Source organism: Canis lupus, chromosome 30 (assembly GCF_011100685.1).
Source record: "Canis lupus familiaris isolate Mischka breed German Shepherd chromosome 30, alternate assembly UU_Cfam_GSD_1.0, whole genome shotgun sequence".
NCBI classification, from domain to species: domain Eukaryota; kingdom Metazoa; phylum Chordata; class Mammalia; order Carnivora; family Canidae; genus Canis; species Canis lupus.
The window spans coordinates 36,820,670-36,840,832 of NC_049251.1; the positions used below are offsets into that span (position 1 = coordinate 36,820,670).

Genomic DNA, 20,163 nt, shown 5'->3' on the forward strand with positions numbered 1-20,163 from the left:
CTTTGTGTGTTTAAAACATATTCCCTAGGTGATTCTATATTTGGGGACCCCTGCACTAAGTATTAGGGAGGCTTTCTCTCCTGAGAGCAGCAGTATCCTTGAACTTCAGGAATGGAGGAAGCTCACTCATATCTGCCCTTGGGTCACTATTGCTCCTGCACTGCTCCTCCAACTGCTGTGGTGGTGGCTGTCCACCTGAGGGTATGCGTGCAGACTCTGGAACCCTCATGCAAGGAGCCAAGAGACTGGCCCTCCTCACTTAGGCTTCCATAGACTTATTAGAACACCAAAAGCTCTGTTGGGCTGGGCGAGGCTCCTCACAGGTCACAGTCTTCACCATGATACATTGGCTTAATGTCACCACTGATTCAGAACCTCTCATCTTAGTGGTCATTGTCCTGCAGGGTCTTTTTTTTAATCATGTCCTGCACTGGCTTCCCATTTTAATTTTACTTGATGCAAGTAAAATTGATGCAAGCTCTCAGTGCTTAATCTATTCCAAACATTTCTTCTGTTCCCCCGGAAGTCCCACTGCATTGTAAACAAATGCCTCCACATACCCATTCTCTGCGCAGGCATTGCTTCGATCTCCTGTTTTGTTTTTTAAAATCTGACTTTCTCGGGAGGCCACTTCTGTGGCCTCATTTGTTCAGATCTCAAGTGACCAGTAGGTGGTGTTCATATTCACGTGGGATTCCACTGTCATTTTCCCACCGAATCACTTTTGATTTTGGGGCATTTTGGGGCAGAAACAAAAAATCCTAAGGAAAACAAGAATTCTGTTTGATTTTGGGAATCATGGCATCCAGCTCAGTGTCTTTTGTTGTTGTTGTCATCATATAATGATCGACTTATGAGTCATTTCTCAGATATCTTAAGTGTCAAGTGGCTTATATTCTTTTTCTCCACTCCAGCCACTCCATGCCCACCATCCTGGGTGACTTCATTGGCTTTGTCGATGACCCATCTCTTAGCCACACTGACCCTGCTCTCCTCCCTCTCCCTTGCCACCATCTTCAACACCAGAGAGGAGCTTGCATGGCAGCATACAAGGCAGGAAAATGGCAATTTAGGATAGCATTCCCATTTATTCCTTCTATAGGAGAACCTGGAGAAAGGCAAGTCTCTTTTTTGTTTCCCAATTAGTAGTAAGATTAAGGATACCTTCTGCTGGAGAGTTTCTCAGGGCTAATAGAAAGGGACCAAAACACAGGTAGCTCTTATACTGGACATAAGCTAAAGGAATAAATGAGCTTCTTGAGGTTTTTATGTTACTGAATTCAACTCCCTGGGGAGCAGGCTGGATGTTTGTGATGGTGGTGGGTAGGTGGGTGGGGAGGGCTGTAGCTTGGAATAGGAGCCAGGCTGTCCTCTGGTAATCTCTGTTTTTGGCCATTTCAACTCTGCTGTAGAAAGGATCTTGGTGTGGTGTGCAAGCATGTGTGTGTACGTGCATGCGTGCATGTGTTTGTGTATGTGTGTGGGAGGGATATACAAGCTCAGTGGCAGGCAATTAGATAGAGCGGAGTCCACAGCAGAAAGCAGGAAACTCCCAACATTTCCAAAACATGTAAGCAATGCACCAAAAACTACTGCCTACTGTAAAAGTTTCTTGGCTTCCTTGACTCTTCCGAAACAGTCAACTTCTAGTCTCAAATATGTAGCCTTCTATCTTTATGCTCTTACTGCCTTCCTCACACATAGTACACGTATTCTTGGATCTTGATTGTTCCAATATCTTGATACTCTCATTTTATCCCAGTCATTCTAACCATTCTGGATTCCTTTCCTTCCCTATCTAGAAGAGAGCACATGATTTAGCAGTTAAAGAATTCACTTCTCAGCATCCTTGAGTGCCTTAATCCCTTGTCTTTTTACTTCTTCACCCACTCTTAGAAATCCCCAACTCTGGGTCAACCTAGCCATTCACGTTCTCACCTCTTACTATGCATTGCCTTACAAGTACTAGATGGACAAAAATCACAAATGTGTCATTAAGAATTTCAGCTAGGTACAAAAAAAAAAAAAAAGAATTTCAGCTGGACCCCCGTATACTTCCCTTTCTTAATCCCCTCTGACTCTTCCGAACATATTCCACTCTCCTTAAACACCTCACCACATTCCTTCTCTTCTTGCAGCAGAGGCCTTGCTCCTACTTCATGGAGAATATCGAGATCCTCAAGAATGAATTTTGTATCCTCTTGCCTATGAACTTATCTGCACATATGCATCTGTGCTTTCTTCTTTTCTGTCTTCTCATCCAAGCCAATACCTTGACCTCTGTCTAAACTGCCTTCCATAATTTAAAAAATCTTTGTATTGACATCAAATACTTATGCCTTAGAGAGATATTTATTAGATACCAGGTACCAGATTGGGCAATTGGGATACAGTGATAAATGGAACCCAGCAGCAACTGATGCCTGTTGAGTTATTTTGGTACCTCTTTTCCAGGAATTGCACATTCCCCTTTTATTTACTTAATTACGGCAAGAGCTTTCATATTACCACCCGAATGAGTGAGAGTAGGCACCTAAACTAAGGTCCTTTCACTGGGAAGTTTGTAACTGGGACAGAGAGTCAGAAGCAGACTGTGACAGGGTAACTGGGAAGTTGTTGGCAGTAGCCACTTGCTGTCACATGGACTAGGACACAGAGCCATTCTGCAACAAATGTGAAGCTGAGGCAGATTTAGAAAGATGTGCAGAGACAAGAGACTCCCCAAAAGGTGATTTTCTGGGTTCTCCAAAGCACTCCAGTTTCTAGTTCTATTTCTGAGGTCTGGCTACAGCCTTGTCCTAAGATTCAGGGTCCTTCCAATAAAGTTTCTTTCTGCTTAAGTTAATACTTTGTGTTGGGTTTCTATCACTTGCAACCAAAAAGCAAGATCCTGTCATTCTTGCTGGAAAGCTGAACTGCCTTGTCTTGTGACAAGGATCCAGCCATGTGTCTCCTTTGAGGAGAAAGGACTGGGCAGCCATCGTCAGGATGTGGCTTCTTATTTTCAGTTTTCATTAAGGTGTTACAAGAACGACACATGCTCAAATACAGCTGAAAGCTGCCTGGAAACCACAGGGCCAGGGTGTAACTCTATTCTGTGAAGTCCTTTTTGCACGTTGCCAGTTCCTTGAGACTACTGAGGTCAGATAATCATGGGCCTTGCTGAATGACAGCTGCCAAATTATCTACTACGCTGTTTGGAAGCTATCAATTATCCCCTTGCTCTCTTGAATCTTCAACACTTCCCTCTCTATTGGCTCCTTGGATCAGAACTTGAGTTCACTCCCCTCTTAACAAAATCCATTCTAGACTTCCCCACTCTTTCTTCCTATTATAAGTAAACACCTTGAGGAAGCCTTAGCAATCAGGTGCCTTACTCTCTGCTACTCTGCTCTGCTCTCTGCTCGTGGTGAGGTTGTCCGTGATCATCTTATCACTATGTGCAATGGGAGTTTTTCATGTTTTACCTTACTTGACCTTTCAGGAGCACATGATACTATTGACCGCTCCTGCATTCCCAAAGCACTTTTTCCCCCTTGGCTTCTGTGACACCACATGCTTCGGGGTTTCTTCTTATATGTCTGCTTGTTTCTTTGCAAGTCCCTTTTCTTGTTCTGTACTTTAAATGTGTTGGTGTTCCTTGGGTTTGGTCCTCCTCTCCGGTCTGAAACTTTCCCAGGGCAATCTCAACCACTTCCTTGGCATTATTGTATATACTGGGATGTGATACCAGCCCCCTCCCCATTATCCCTTAGAAGAGAGTCAATCACCTTATATTCTGACCTGAAAAAAGTCCTTCATGTTACTGGATGTTCTTTCAGTTATTTTAAACATCAAAATGCTCTTTGGGGGAATATGCATTAGCATGTAATAATCTCATTCAATGTTCAGATAGAAGCCACCTGACAGACTCGATAAGAAAGGAAACAAAGAAATTTAACACAGATTTAGAAATTACTTCCAGGGAAATACCTTCAAACTTGCAAATGTTGGATGTGCTTGTAAACAAGGCCTTAAGAGTCATTATGGAAAAAAAATATATATATATACATAAGTGAATATGGGTATAGGATGAATGATGTAGTGTGATTAGATCCTGGAGCCTGGAATAAAATCCCCAGTGACAATGTCCTATAAAAAGTTAAAAATTTAGGTGGAAGAAAATCTAAAGATTATCTTGGGAAACCATGTCAGAGACTCAAAATGTGACTCTGGTGATGATAAAAACACTGTGAAGAGTTTCTAGAAAATTGTTTTTAAAATTATATTTCATTAATGGTTTAAAGCGTATTAGTATAATTGAGTTAATGCATTAAATATTATCAGTAGATCTCTGATTATTTCGTCTACATCTCTAAAAGCTCATCTATTTAAGCTTAGCTACAAAGCTTTTTGGGGGGCGGATTTTAATTGGGAAAATGAGGCACACTCTCCACTCATCAGTGCCTTATATTTAGGCATAGATGGCATATGCTGATGACTCGCCCAGTTCTCCCGGCTAAACCCCAGACCCCAATAACAGTTTACTGATATTTCTACTTAGATGTCCCTTAGGCACTTTCATTTAAACTTGTCCGAAGTTAAACTCGTATCTCCTCGCATCTGCTTCTCTTCCTACCTCCCTTCTCAGTGAATGTCACCACCTTCCTTCCGATGCCCAAGCTGAAATCTGAGTCACACTTGCCTCTGGCCTCCCACACACCTCTGTTGTTTCTATCTATCTCCTAAATCTCTCTTCTTATCTGCTCACTTCTCCTAACCCCCTCTGCTTTACTCCAGGCCGCCACCATCTCCTCCCCAGCCTACTGTTAACAAAATCCGAACCCGGTACTGGTTTCGTAGGTCTTGTCCTCCTTCCAACCCACACTTCTTGAAGCAGCCCCAGTGATCCTTCTAAAATGCAAAACTGATGTCAATTCTCACTGCAGGGTGGCTAACTCCTACCCATCTTCTTCCATTTGGCTCAGTTTAGAGACCAATGCTTCTTCCCTAATTCCCCAGCCCCACCCTCCCTCTGCCCCCACAAAGGATTTAGTCAGGTTAGATGCTCTCACTATGTTTCCCACACTCCTTATCTTCCCTTACCATAACACTCTTCACACTTCTTTGTTAAAACTCCTTATCTTTCCTGCTAGACTGGGAACCTTGTCTATCTGGCTCACCATTGCGTTCCTTGAACACAGGGCAGAGCACGAGACAGTGTTTTATAAATATTAAATGAATGAATGAAAATTTTTGTTCTCTCAGCACCCAGCACAATCTCCGGCAAACAAAAGGTCTTCAGCAATATTTGTTGAATTAATAGATTGTTGTGGAACTACAGATATATGATTAATTAAGGAACGTGTAACTAGCAAAATTAATATTGCCTAGGCTTTGTCCTTAAGGAGCACAGATCCTTCTTAATTAGGCTTAATTCAGAGATGGCTCCCTAGGACAGGTGGCTCTTGGAGGAGAAAGGGAGAAATAAAAATTCTTACCTAGTGAAATGTAAAAGTTAAATGTAAAAATGTTAACGCCTGTGAAGAAAATCTTGCGTCTACGACATGGGTAACTACTAGTTAAAATTTTCTTTGTCTAGGAGGTGTTCTATACTCGGATCTACTAGTCAGGGGGCTTGCTTTCTTCCTTGCTACCTTGGATACTGGTCTTCAGCCAGGGAATCAGCTACAGAATCTAATTACTGCCAGCAATTAAACACTGAAATATATTGCCCCTCTAAAGTTGAAAAATAATCCCTTTACCACAGAGAATAAGATTCTTACCAAGTTTTGTATTCATTGGCTTTATTAATTTTTCATTTAATTTTTATATCAAAGTACACTTAGACTAAATTTCACAAGAATATTTGGTCTAGTTATTTTTGGCCTGCACTTTGATAACTTACACCAACATACAATGGCCAGTCTGTTTTCTTTGCTCTAAAACTTTCTTTGTGCACTATTCCGTGAGCATGGGCCTCATGTTCTAACTTAGATGAAAAAAAAGTGTTAATTTCATGAATGGCTTAATATCTCTCTGTAGATCCATAGTTTAGACCTCATAAAAATATGTTGATTAGCAGTATAAACGCGGATGGAAGTGTTAGCTGAAAATCTTACTGGGAGAATGAAAATGATAAACAAGATGCCTAAGAAAAATCTCTCAGAGATGCCTTATGAAAGAAAAGAGAGGTTAAGGATTCTTCAAAGGGAACATCTACAATGTGGGTTAGGTTGCAACAAGGTAGAGGATCTGAACTCCAGTGTGTTGCCTGGGTTACTTTTCTTGAACTGATACGGAATCCCTAACTTTTTCTTTGGGGCTCCATCTCCTAGTGGTGTATTCGTGGGCTTAGTTAAACTTGTGATTTAATCACAAATAAGAAATACATGATTCAGTCACCCTATTTTACAGAAAGTGCTTCAAACTTTTTGATTTAGCCCCAGCGTGCACAGTGGGCTGTGCACATCAGTGACATCAGTGACATCAGTGGGCTGGGACATCAGTGACACGTTTCACAAAAGTCATACACGTGAAAATCAATCTGATTACATTATCAGGCACACAACTCACTATTTCCTCAACTCGGAGATACACGCAAGCTTCATTTTAGAAGTCACATCATACACTTCACAGTTTTACTAACGAAAAATTTCCAGACTTAGAAAAGATATCTGGAAATTAACATTTGCGAGGCAATTTATAGTTTCCAAAGGGTTTCCCCCCGCTCATTAATTATCTCAGAAAACTGAATAATCACATTATTCATGATATGATTATTAAAGGTTAATTAAGCAAATACTTGTGAAGTAATTGGGAGGTAATCTATTTCTAATTTAACAGGTCAATCAGGGGTATTCAGGAAATATTTTTGCTGGTTAACAACTCTAACCCAAACAAAAAGATATTTAGATGGTCTCCCTGGTGGAAAACAATGAGCATGTTTGTTCTTTTAGGAGTCAATTGTTTCAAAGAACTGGGAAGAGGCTTCCTAATTCCACCGTTTTGATGATCTAAGAGGTTTTACGAGGAGTCTGCGCTCTTCCCTCCTAACGTTAACGCAAGCCTCATGCTGCTTATTTTGGCACTCCAGGATAAAAGAAAATATCTGAAGAAAATCATTACGAGAAAACATGCAGGGATGTGGAAATCAGAGGAAAAACAGCCCTCTTCTTTCTTCTTGTGGGAAGCAACACATTTTGGTTATTGACTCTACAGGGCAGTGAAAAAAAAAGAAAAAAAGAAATCCAACTCCTATTGACGAGCCATGACTCTTCAAGCGCAAAACCACACAAAGAGATTTTCTCAAATTTTCCACGGGAGCAGTTTAGAAAATTAGCAGCGTTCCCCGCAGCAGCTAAGCCCGAGCTGCGCTCCCTGGTCCCGGGGAGCCGGGGCGCTGCCCCTCGCTCCCGGTTTCCCGGCGGCCGGGCGCGGGCGCGGGCTCTGCGGCCCGGGCACCTGGGGGTGCGCGCGGCTCCCCGGGCCCAGGCCGGGCGACGCGGGTGGGGGCGCGCGCCCCGAGGTCGGGCGGGCCCGGCCCGGCCCGGCCCTGCCCCTGCCCCGGTCCCGGGAGGCCCGGCCTGGAAGCCGGAGGGCGGCGCGGAGGGTCCCCTCCCACGGGAGCCGCGCCAGCTCCCAGCCAGCGCCGGGCGGGATCGCTATTGTTCCTGGCGAGCACATCAATCCGCACGCCGACCCTCCGCGCACCCGGGTTTCCTCCCGGAGGCCGTTCGGGCTCCTCTGCGGCCCTATATAGAGGCCCGGGGCCCGGGGCGAGGTGCGCTCCCGCCAGGGCCTCCCGGGCGCGCCCGAGCTCCGCGCGCCGCTGCCCCCAGGTCTCCGCAGCGCGGCGCGTCCGCGGGGGGGCGCGGGGGGCGCAGGGGGGGGGCTTCTCCCCGGAGCGCGCGGGAGGAGGAGGAGGAGGAGGAGGAGGAGGAGGATCCGCTTCTCCGGGGTTTCCCTGACGCCAGCAGAAGCGCCCAGCGCGCGCGCCCCGCGCCCGTCCGCGGCTCCGGGGAGGGGGGAGGGAGGAGGAAGGAGGGGGAGGGGGCAGGGGAGCGGCCCGAGAGGCGGCCGCCGCGATTGGAGCGGGGGCGGGCCGCGCTCGGAGCCCGCGCGGAGGGGAGGGGGGTGCGGGCGAGGGGGGCGCGCGCCTGCGCGTGCGCGGGGGTGCGCGCCCCGGGCCCCCGCCCCCCGCCCCCGCCCCCGCCGCCCGCGGTCTCCGCCCCCCTGGCTGGTGTGTGTGCAGCCGGAGTCGGCGGCGGGTGGCGGCGCCTGGAACCTGGAGACCGACCCCCCCGCGCCCGCCCGCCCGCCCGCCGGCCAGCCCGGCCCGGAATGCACTGACTCCCCCTCCCCTCTCTGCTCTCCTCCCCTCTCCGCCCCCCTGCAGGAGGTGCAGGAGGGAGGCGCCCCCGAGTCTCCCCTCCCGCGAGAGGGGCCGCGCGGGCCGGGCCGGGCGCAGCGGTGGCGGCGGCGGCCGCGGGAGCCGAGCCTGCAGCGAGGGACCGGCCGGGGCGCGCGCAAGGGAAGGCGGCGAGGGCTCCGCGGCGCTGCCGCCGCCGCCGCCGCGGCTCGCGGGGCAGAGATGGCGGCGGAGCGGGGAGCCCGGCGGCTCCCGGGCACCTCCTCCCTCCGGCTGTGCTGCCTGCTGCTGCTGCTGCCGCTGCTGCTCGGGCGCCCGCCGTCCGCCGCGGCCGCCAGGAGCGGCTCCCCGCCGCAGTCCGCAGGTAAGGGGGGCGCGGGGCCCGGGGGGCCGGCTCCAGCCCCCGCTCCCGCACCGCGGGCTGCGGTGTTTTTGTGCAGGATCCCGGCGGAAGCGTGCAGGAACTTCTCCGCCTGGGCTCCGGCTGCCCGAGAGAAAGGGGGTCGCGCGGGGCGGGGAGCGAAGCGGGCGGGCGGGGGAGGGGCGGCCGCGGGGGGCGCGGCGGGGGCGCGGCGGGGGCGCCCCGGTCCGGCTCCGCGCTTTGTACCCGGAGGCAGGTTCACCCCTCGCCTCGCTCCCCTCCCCCAGGCTCATCCCACTTGTAAGAGTGGGACATTCTTGTGCTCAGCACAAGCACCAGTAGAGGCCACTACACACCTCATTAAATAAACAATCGCACGGCCAATTCATTAATTTTCAGGAAAGGGAGGGGAAGCGGGGGGCTTGAGCTCCCCACTCCCGGGCTCGGGATTTCCCAGCTGAAGCCCCCGGGAAGCGCAGGCCGGTCTGGGCGGGGAGGGGGGGACTCCTCGAGCGGGGTTTGCAGCCTCGGGGCTGCAGGAGAGAAAGGGGGTGCCCGGAGGGGGGGGGCGCACGGTTGCCCCCCCCCCCCCCACAGCGGCCTGTGTTGACCCCACGATGCGGGCGCCTTGCAGAACCGCTCCAGCCGACTCCATCTCTCGGTCTTTCCGTTATGAAATGCCTCCTTTCTGGGGATCACAACTATATTTACCGCCTGGGAATTGTGCTCTTAAGCTAGGGGGGTTGTCTAAGCATCGGATTTAAGGACTTTATGTTTCCAAGTGGCAGTGTATGTATTTAGCCCGGAAAGCCATTTTCAGGTGTTATTTTAGGGTATCGTGTGTTTACTGAAATGGTCTGCATCCCTGTTTGTTTGGGGGAGGGGGGCTGTGAGCAGACCCCAGGCCTGCCTGTGGAAGACCTTACAGTGTAGTTGAGCAGTTGAAGGGCAAAGCAGCATGTGATCCGTTTAACTCCTTTGACCAAGGTGGTGTATCATAAAACTTGACCCAACTCTCACCTACTACTACTAGCAGCATGAGATCTGAAATCTTTGCATTTGAAAGTCATCTGATCCGGCGCAGTGGCAGCTTCTAATCGCTAAACCTTTACCTGTTTCTCTTTTTTTTCCCCTCCTCCGGATTCACAATGTATAGTATTTAAAATCCCACTGCTCACGTAACTTGACTGATAAACTTTCTTTTGATTTCCTTGCAGAGTATTATAAGCTCGTGGCTGATGCCAGTGTTAAAGAAAAGCTTTCAACCGGAGTAGGAATGGGCATTATCTAAAACCCGGTTATAAGCAGTAGTGTTTTAGTATCAAGCCTGCACTCGCACACTCAGCCTGCACTTGGGTTAGAATACACATTTTGGGCCTGAAATGTAGGTTAACTGATCCAACCTTTCTGTTCTTGCCGATATGGGCAAGAGAGATGGAGCTATTTTAGAAGACAGATTCCGCCTTGCTCTTAATTTTATATGTAGTTCGGGTTATGTATGTTTTACGTAATTGGAGGAGTCTGTTTAGAATTTTGTAATTTTGTAAGTAAAAGTGCTAATCATTTTATTAGGTTAATAAAAGTAACACAAACAGTCTCTTAGAAGTGGTTGAAACGTGTTATTTCAACACTGATTCAATCGATGGGCTTTTGTTTTGTGCTGATGAGGGGCAGGCATTGCTTAGGTGTATGTCTTGCCTTCGTGGAGCTTCCATTCTGGTGAATGGGTAGGAAAATAGCCATTAGACTACTAATTGTGTAATTAAGTAATGTGATAAGCACGAGAAAGGAGAAGAGTGGTTTTTGAGAAAGTGTGTCCTGCCAGAACCTAATGTAATCCTGGTGTCAGAGTGTCTGAGAAGTGAAATCTGAGGGGTGAGGAGGACTGGAGGTTGGGAAGGCTCACAGCTAGTTAGTGGCCTAGTGGGGACTAGAACATAGATCTGATTCTTAGTTCAGAGTCCTTTTCACAAGCCACCCTGCCTCATTCCAAAAGTGAAAGGAATAACTGGAATAAGAAAGGGCTGGTCCTTTCTGTCATCAGCTGCAGAGAGATCCAGGGAATTGAGAGCTGAGTAAGTGGAGACTGAAACAAGTGGTCAGTAGATCACAGGCCATTTGTCAGTGGTTTTAATTTTTTTATTTTTGTAGAGGGGTAGACTCAGACACCTTTCTGTAAGGGATTACACTGAGTAGGTGGTAGGGGGATGGGAGTATTTGGTAGAAAAAGAAAATTAGGGTATAGGACCGCAGGGATAAATGGGGGTGGTTTTCCAGTTTAGGATAGATGTTGAGGAGGACAAAAGAGATGGACGAGCTAGTGATAGAAAACGATCAGCTGCAGAGGGTCGGAAATAATTAGCACTCTGTATGGTTTTAGGAAAGAAGGAAAGGAAGATTTCTGAAAAGGTGGGTAGGGACCTAGGGAAGGATGTCAGGACAGAGCAGCCGGCCTGTGCAGTGCAAGTCTTCTCTAATCAGAGTGAGGGTTAAGGAGTGGATGGTAGACTTGAGATGCAGGAATGGGGAAAGTAGCAAAGTCCGTGTTGAGAGCTCAGTTGAAATCAGTTTGAATTTAAAGTAGACTAGATCAGCTCTTTCCGTGCTTTCTCCAGCAACTTTCTGTATGCCAAGAGCAGCCTTAGTGTAGTTTTAATACAGTTGCTTGGTTGCTTATGAGTTACATGAAATACGTAGAAACCTTTTTAAAAACTTTTACTAGAGTAATCGAATACTCCATTCATTGGTCCGAATACAAAAAAAGCGTTGGATGAAATGTCGTAGTAGTGGTGAGACTAACCTCATCCTGTACTTGAGAGGTGTACTGTAGCTACATTTCTCCTATCAAGGGAAGAGTCCTCTGGCCAACATCCCGCACAGATGATGCGATCTGTCTGGATCATTTACTTGATGATGTGATTTGTTACCTCACAAGGTGGTCTATTCCTCTTTCGAATAACTTCTGTTAGTAGGTTTGCTTTATGCAGAACATTTAATTTTCACCTTCCTATCCTTGATCTTCCCCCCCTGTTCTCTTGCCTTTTTTGGCATCACCCTGTTATTTCATCTCTTTTGTGATCAGTTCGTTATCGGTTATCTAAGTTTTTCTTTCACTCCCTTATTAAGTGGAGGTGTCAGAGTTGATCTCATTCTGTCTTGTCTTCATTTACTACCTGTAAGCTGATGACTCTCCTGGTCCACTCTGCTTTACGTGCCATTCAGTAGCTTCACTAAATAGGCACCTTAGGTTACAGAAGACCAAAGGTGAACTCATTTTTTGCTCCCCTTCCCTCCTCCTTTCCTCCTCCTCTTTCTCTAGACAGTAATAAACCAATTCCTGGCCTGGGGCTCTCAAATTTTTGAATGATTGCATGGACTTGTCTTCCTACCTTACCTGTCTTGGGCATCTCTGTGCGCCATTCACCCGAGGTGAGATCTAGAAGTCATCCTGGACTCTCCCCTTTCCCTCATTCCTATTGCCAACACTTCTTTTTTTATTTTTACCGCCTAGATATTTCTTGAATCTGAATCTTTTCATCCTTACCCCACCTAGACTAACAATAGTGGCTTTGTAATTAATCTCTTTATCTCCACGGTTACCCTCTGGACATCTGTCTTCCCGTTGGAGTGAGTTTTCTTATGTCTTTTTCTGAGCAAGCTACACTCCTACTTAATATCTCTTATTAGTGTTCTACAGCTCGAGTGTTAGAGTCTAAACTCTGGCATGAAGATTGCGAGGCCTTTTGTGTTCTTCACCACTGGCCTCTCTCACCCTCAATTTAAAGCCTCATTTCTTGGCACCTCTAATGTGTACCAGGTGTTCACCACTTCAGGTTTATTGCGGAGCTTCATGTCCCCATGCCTTTGACATGCTGTCCTTTCTTCCTTTTCTTTTTTTTTTTTTTCTGTCCTTCTTCCTGTTAATCCCACTTCTCACCTTGTCTACTTCTGAAATTCCTATTCATCATTCAGTGAATTTTTCTCAGCTATCTCCCTACCCAAAGAGAGTTAGAGTCGTCATCCTCTGTTCCCATAGCTTTCTGAGTACTTTTAAAAAATCTTGTGTTACTTATTTTCTTATTTCCTCAATTAGTCTGAACCTCTTGAGAATTGGGACTTCTTTTATTTACCTTTTGTATATCTAGTGTAGCATAGGCTTCTGGAACAGAGTGGATAACCAGTGAATGTTTGTTGAATGAATGTTGAATTGTCATTGTTTTTACTCTTTAGAGCCACATAGCACAAGTCTGATTTCTTTGTATGACAGCCTTTCACGTGTCTAATTAAACAACATTTGTGTGTAAGTATGTCACTTTCTCCTTCTCTTTCTAAATTAATTATCCTTTATTCCTTTGGCTATTTTTCACATTACTTAGTTTTCTGACCCTTTGTGAGTTCGGTTATCCTCCTCTGGATATGCTTCAGTTTTAGTGTGTATTAGGTTTATCATCTTTGGAAAGATCAATGATAAACAGAGACTGATGTCCTGCTCTGCTTTTCTAACAGGATGAGGTATAAAAGAATTTGTAGATTTCCAGGCAGAATGTTCAAAGGAAGTAAGAAATGTGGCTATTCTTGGCAGACCATATGAAAATTAGTATGTGATGTGGGATAGTGAAAAAAAGACTTAAGGTATGAGGCAGAGCATTTGGGTATCACTCATGGTTCCATACTGCCTCTTATATCTGTTGAGGGCTAAGGTAACCTTGCTTACCTAACTGGATTGTCGGAAGAATGAAATATAAAACTGCTTTTAAGTTGTAAAGTATTGCATCTTTGTGGAATGATTTTAACATTTCTCTATGAACTTTTAAAAAATGTAATTCTTTTTTTTTAAATGCTGTAATTCTATTAAATTTTTTGAAAGTGTAGATTTTCTTCTGTTGATATAATTGATCACTATTGGTTCCTTTATGAGTTTTCTCTACAGTAATAAAAAATATTGGGGTAACATTAATCTTATATGTGGAGGCTCTAGGCCCAATTTAATAGTCTTTTCCCCAAACATTTTATCAGTGACTTCTGTGTTGGGAGGTATTTACCATGCCATTGGTAGGTGTTTTAGCTTCTAGGTAAAATTGCATCAACAGTGAGAACAGAAGTGATGACCATAGATAAGATCATGTTGACCAGATAGCTACCTGAGATGAGGGAAAAGTCTAGTGTTTATGATTCTTAAAAATTGACTTTGTCTTGGAACACAAGCCAGTGGAAGATATTAAAATATAACCCAAATTTTGGATTCGTTTAGAATGAAATTTTTTTTATTAAGAAATTTTAGAAATAAAAGTCATTTAGACCCATTGGTATAATTTTGGTGTATTTCTTTCTATTCTCCATTAATATGACACATCAGTTTTTACATTGTAATCCTGCCGTATGTGCAATTTTATAAGTAGATGTTGTCTCAACATTATGTCAGCTTTTTGTTGCTATATTTAAATAATTTTATTTTTAAAATTTTATTTTAAAAATATTTAAATATGTTTGAAGTAAAACAACATAGAAGTATTAGTTCTACCAGCAAATACCTTTTTTACCCATAACTAACCACTGTTAGTATTTTTTTCTCTTACGTTTACATATGCATGTATAGTTGTATTTTTTACACATAAGCAGGATCATCCTACCTATTGCTTTTCAACTTGATTTTTTTTAAAACAGTATGTTAGAGATCTTTCCAGTATGTGTAGATTTTCCTGTAAGAATTACTGAAAATGTCTCCATAATATTCCAGTGAATTAATATGGCATTAATAGTGACCAATAAAAGTAGTATTTCTTGAACACTCCCTGAACTCTGGGCACTGTGCCAAAATCTTTTACATGCATTTAATTCTTTATGCCACATTGTGAGGAAGGTGGTAAGATCCCCCCATTCTACAGATGAAGTAACTGAGTCTCAAATATTAAGTGACAAAGGTCTTATAGCTCTTATGTCATGGAAAAGTTGTTATTTGAATCCAGGTCTTTTTTTTTTTTTAAGATAGATAGATAGATAGATTTGTTTATTTATTTTTTTATTTATTTATTACAAATAGATAGATATAGAGAAAGAGAGAGAGAGAGAGAGAGAGAGGCAGAGACACAGGCAGAGGGAGAAGCAGGCTCCATGCAGGGAGCCGGTCGTGGGACTCGATCCTGGGTCTCCAGGATCACACCCCAGGCTGAAGGCAGCTCTAAACCTCTGCACCACCGGATCTGCCCTGGGTTTCCATTTATTAAAGAAGAGTAATGGTATCATTAAGAATAATACCATTTACTAGTACTTCTGCAACTTTTTCGAGGGATATTCACCTTTAATTGTGAACTTTGAGTACTTAAGTCCATTATTTTAAAATGCAGGTCCTATTGCTTCTCTGTTTCATCTGTTAACTGCAGGGGTTAATTACCTAATTAATAGGTAATTTCAAAGGTCCCTTCTACCTCCAAGTTTCTATAACCCTGGAGTCCATAAAATTGAGTGGTGGATATCTAAATGACCTCTGTTCAGTTCTTGTGTTTGAATACTGATCATTTCTGTTCTTGGATGCAAGAATTAACCTTTTATCATTCTTTGGATCTCCAGTTTTGGTACATCTTTTTTTTTTTTTTTTTCTGGTATGAAGTTGGGTATGACTGGGGAAACTGTGAGATAGTTGCAGTATTACTTGAAATATTAGATGCTTACTCTTAGGCTTATAAGTGACAAAAAGTAAATTGCCTAGGTTATAGATGTGGCTGAAACTAGCATGTTGTGATTCCTTCTTTTGACTCCCTTATGTAAAGAAAAGTGAGAGAGAGAGAGGTAGTGGTTACATATGTTTTACTTTATGGCAATCAGTACTTGAATTCTTCTTGAAAGGAGTTAGTAATTAGGCAGTCTGAAAGTCAAATGTGTGGGTTTTTTTTTTTTGCTTTTCCTCTTAAAAAGAACCGTGAAAATGACCTTCTTTAAAATTGTTTCATAGCAATTTTTTATAGCAAGAATTTTTAAATTTAATTTTCTAGTCAGACAGTTTTTCTATAGCCAAAACTAAAAATTTAGGTAATTTAGGCTAGTTGCAAACATTTTATCAACAGTGATTATGCACAAAACTATACACTGTGGAGATCCTAAGATGAATTGGACATGGTTTCTATCCGTAGGAAGTCTTGGTCTAATAGCAGAAAGAAGACATCCCCATAGATGATAGATAACTTGATTTGGAGGGAGAAAGTGTCATTACTACTGTAGGTAGAAAACCAAATTCTGGAATCACTGTGTTACTGTTAATCAAGTAGTAGTTCTGCTTTCTCTCATAATTTTGTTTCTGTAGCTTTTGAGTAGTCCTAACTTAGTTTTACCAACTCAATAGACTAGAATTCTCAGAGGGAGTTTTTTTTCATTTCCTCTAAGTGATATGGTTACTGGAATGTTTGAATATATGAGAATTCTAATAATGGAACCATCTGGGGTCAGCTACTTCCATGTCTTTGGGAAATGCAGGAATTGATTATACTGTTTTTCAGAATTTATTATTGGTCAGTAATAGCCAGTAAAACGGGGTGAATAAGTCCTGAGCAGAGTGAATTTTTAACATGATACTACATGGAAACTGGATACAGAATATTTGTTTTTTCAGTTGTAGAGTTAAGTGAATAAAAAATTGATCCCAGAATCCTGGGATCAAGCCCTACATCAGGCTCCCTGCTCAGCAGGGACCCTGCTTCTCCCTCTGCCTCTCTCTCTCCCAGCTTGTGCTCTCTCTCAAATAGATAAATAAAATCTTAAAAAAAACTAACCTAGATATATTTTGATACATAAGGCCTAGTTAAGCTGATAGCATTATAATTTATAAATTTAAGGATGGAATAACAAGTTATGTTTTATTGATAACTTTTTATTCATAGCATAACTTTTAATGTAACAATTAAGATTTAAGGATTTTTTTATGTTAATTCTTGAAAGCATTTGCAGTTTGAGATGGGGCTATTGTTTTAAATTTATGTGATGTTAACATCCAGGGGGATTGTTACACTTTTTATGGCAATAACCCCTTTATTAGTAGCCACTTCATCTACATAGAATTCAACCATATGCACCCTTCCCTCTAGAATATAACTAAAGACTAGGGAATAAGAAATAAATTCTCAAAGTTTTCGCATCAAAGTAAGTTTCTCAGAGCCCCAAAGGTTCTTGTTTAGAGCCTATTTACCTTTAATTCATGTGCATTTCTAACAGATTGTATTGATTTCTAAGCCCATTGCTGATCAAAAGTGGGCAGAGGCTATCTTGGGAAGGCCCCCTAACAACAGCAAGTTGTGACCTTTGTAAGGAAGAATATTTAAAGTAAACATAAGAATGCAAAGATCTTCGCTTAAACAGAAATCATTGTCTCAGCCATGTTGCAGAAAGTTTCTTTCTCCATCACTGCTCATGGGCATTGCCCTGCTCCTTGCCTTTTCTTTTCCCCTTATACTATAGATACAGTTGTTGTCTGGGAGATCTGTCTTCCCTTAGAAATCTCTGGAGTCTCATCTCACCTCATCTCACCTCAGAATAATATGGGCCAGTTTGATACCTGATTTCCTGATACAGGAAATGTGAATAGGAAGAGAGGTGAGGTGACAAGGCAGGGTTCCTTCTCTGCTGGCCCCTATCCCTCTGGCCATGGAATTTATCTTTTTTTAGCAGCATCTCTAATCCTGATTGCTAAAATTTATACTGCATTTGCAAAGGTGCATACCTACACCTTTGCCAACATACTATTTTCAGACTTCTTAGGTTTGCCAGTTTGATAGATGAAAAAAGTGTATCTCTTTAAATTTTATATTTTAAAATTGTTAGTAGAGTTGAGCATCTTTTCAGATTTTTATTGGTTTCTGAGAATTGTCTATTCAGATCTTTTGTTTATATTCCTATATTCATTCATGGATCATCAAGGTTCATTTATAAATATAAAGTAAACAATATATAATTAAGAATGGGAATAATTTAACATTTTATAATTGTCAAAACTCCCATAGTTGCTTGTGATTTTTAACTTAATGAGAAGTGAACTGAGTAATCAAGTCAGTCTACTTCTCTGATTTCTGCTAACCACTGCTATGCTCACTTAATATGGTTTCATAAAGCTTTCAAACTTCTATTTTGAAGGAAATAACTTAAATATTTTACTTATTGATTTTATTGAAAAATAGGAATTGAAACTGGTCCAGTACCTCTTTAAAGACAGGATGAGCAGTTTTGGTTTAGAGTAAGTTCAGTTAATCAAAGACTTGAATGCCAGTTTGGCTCAAGGTACTGAAGCGGTTTCAAATGGAAAATGGGTTAAGAATGTAGCAGAAGAGACAAGTTCAAGGGACAGGGTATTATTTTCATTTTGGACACCTTGAGCCTGAGGTGCCAGCAGAACATCTTTGTAAAGGCATTAGAGAATTAGGCTCTGGTGAGAAGCCCGACTAGCTCTCAACACTCAAAATATAGGTTCAGGAATTACCTGGATAGAGGTTTGTCATGAGGGTAGATCATATCACTGAGGAAGGAGAAAGGAAACGGAGGGCAAAGACTTGGGCATACAGGCATAGTCGGGTGTCCAAAGGAAGGGAAATATTACCCTGTCTGCTGGAAAAAAGTGCCTAGAGTCAGAGATACATAACATAACATTGAGTTCATTGTCCCTATGGATATCTTATTCACAAACCTCTGTACGAATAAATGGGATAGTGCCAGAGTGATACTGGCTCTTTCCCCTTAGTGCCACATGCGTGGTGTGGCCCTGGGTTGCGGTGCCAGGGAGGGAAAGGGGAGGCTTACAAAGACAATTCTGAACAACTTGACATTTAAAAAAAAAATACACACACACTTATATATATATTCACTTACCATATATATATGGTATATGCTGGACTGAGGTAAAAGATGACTGAGTAAATATGTGTGTCTCCCATAGAGCCTGGTTTATCTTAATCACTCATTAAACGTAAACCATTGTTATTGTTGCTTTTATTTTATAAACTGGATGAAGAGCCTAGCTAAAAGTACATGGATGTTAGATAGTGCTTACATAATTTGTTTTATATTTTTACTTGATGGCTGTGTATAATTAGATTGTTATAAGGATTTGTTTAGTTTGGAGTATTTGGTTAAATTTCTTAGAGGAGGTGGGACTTGACCTGGTTTTAAAGGCATGAGGAGGCTTTTTAGATGGGAAGGTTTTTTTTTTTTTTTTTTGTGACAAGGAGGATGAAGTGAAGAGCGGTACGAGTTGAGGCAGAGTAAAGGCAAAATCAATTGAAATGTTCTTGATCAGTGACCCATTTCTTGAAAGGTTCATTTTTTTATTCTGAAGTTTATCATTTGTTGTGAAGTGGAAAGGTGATCGTTAGATGATGAAATTATAGACCAGATAATTTTTTAAAGATTGCAGTTTCCTTCTAAAAAAGAAGCTAGAGACCCTGCTTGTTGCAGCATTTAATGCCTGAAAATCAGCTTCATCATTCCATATCTGCTTCTTAAGACATCATTTATTTCATGCTAGATGTCGTGGGCATCTTTTATGAAACACTGATTTCTCTGGAGTTTATTCAGAGTCACAGAAAGAAGCTTTGGGATAATGTGTATCTTGAAGTTCCGAGGAGTAAATCTTCGCCACTCTCGGAAGAAATCTTTGTTTTTTTAAAAAAAAAAAAAAGGAAATCTTTGTTTTAAAAAAGATTTTGTGGCAGTTTTGTGGAAGGGTGTACTTCTTTCTTCAGAGTGGCTGTAGTCAAGTAGAGATTTTGCAGTTTCAACCTTCGTCTTATCAGTGATTAAATCTTATGGCACATTGTGGTACTAACTTGGTAGTTCCATTTTGTTCACATTTAAAATTTTAAAAGTTGCCTCTGCATATGCATGATAACTTGACCTTGATATAAAACTCCTGCATCACAGTCTTTTTCTTTGAAAACTCACTGGACAGTTCTCCCTCTAACCCCCACGTTTAATGTTGTATCTAGTATTAATACCTACTACATCTTTTAAATTTTTTAATCTGCATATTTGTAGATTTTTTTTTTTTTTTAGTGTATGGACTTTGAGATATAGAAATATAGAAGTATCCCCAGGATACAACTAGGTGGGAGTCTATTAATTGATTTTTTTCAACCTGGTACAGTGGAGCTGCATTTTAGTTAGGCATTAGATATAAAGACAGTGAGTAATGTGAAAACTACATAGTAACATTTCTCTTCAACATACCTTAGAAAAATCCCACATTGGAGGCTGATATTTCATCTCTCAATATGTTGGGCATAGTTTTTCCTTTTAGTGTTGGAACAAATTATATCCTTTAAGTACCAAATGAAGAGGAACACTTGCATTTATATTGTTCAAAAACGTTTTTTAAAACTCTGGTATTGTGGTGTGCTGAGATGCTCTTGCTAAGGCACCTGGAGCTGAGCTCAACTGGGAGAACAAGTTCATGGCTCAGATCACATGCTCATACTGA

The 20,163-nt window shown here is 42.7% G+C and overlaps 1 protein-coding gene across 5 annotated transcripts in view; it reads left to right on the forward strand.

Annotated features, from left to right (window-relative positions):
- The first annotated feature begins 8,572 nt into the window (after window positions 1–8,572).
- NEO1 (neogenin 1) overlaps window positions 8,573–20,163 on the forward strand; it is a 235,113-nt gene continuing 223,522 nt past the window's right edge. For all 5 annotated transcript variants that reach the window (XM_038580915.1, XM_038580918.1, XM_038580917.1 and 2 more), the window contains exon 1: window positions 8,573–8,714. In XM_038580915.1, coding sequence (XP_038436843.1) covers window positions 8,573–8,714 — 142 coding nt within the window. The remainder of the gene's footprint in view (window positions 8,715–20,163) is intronic.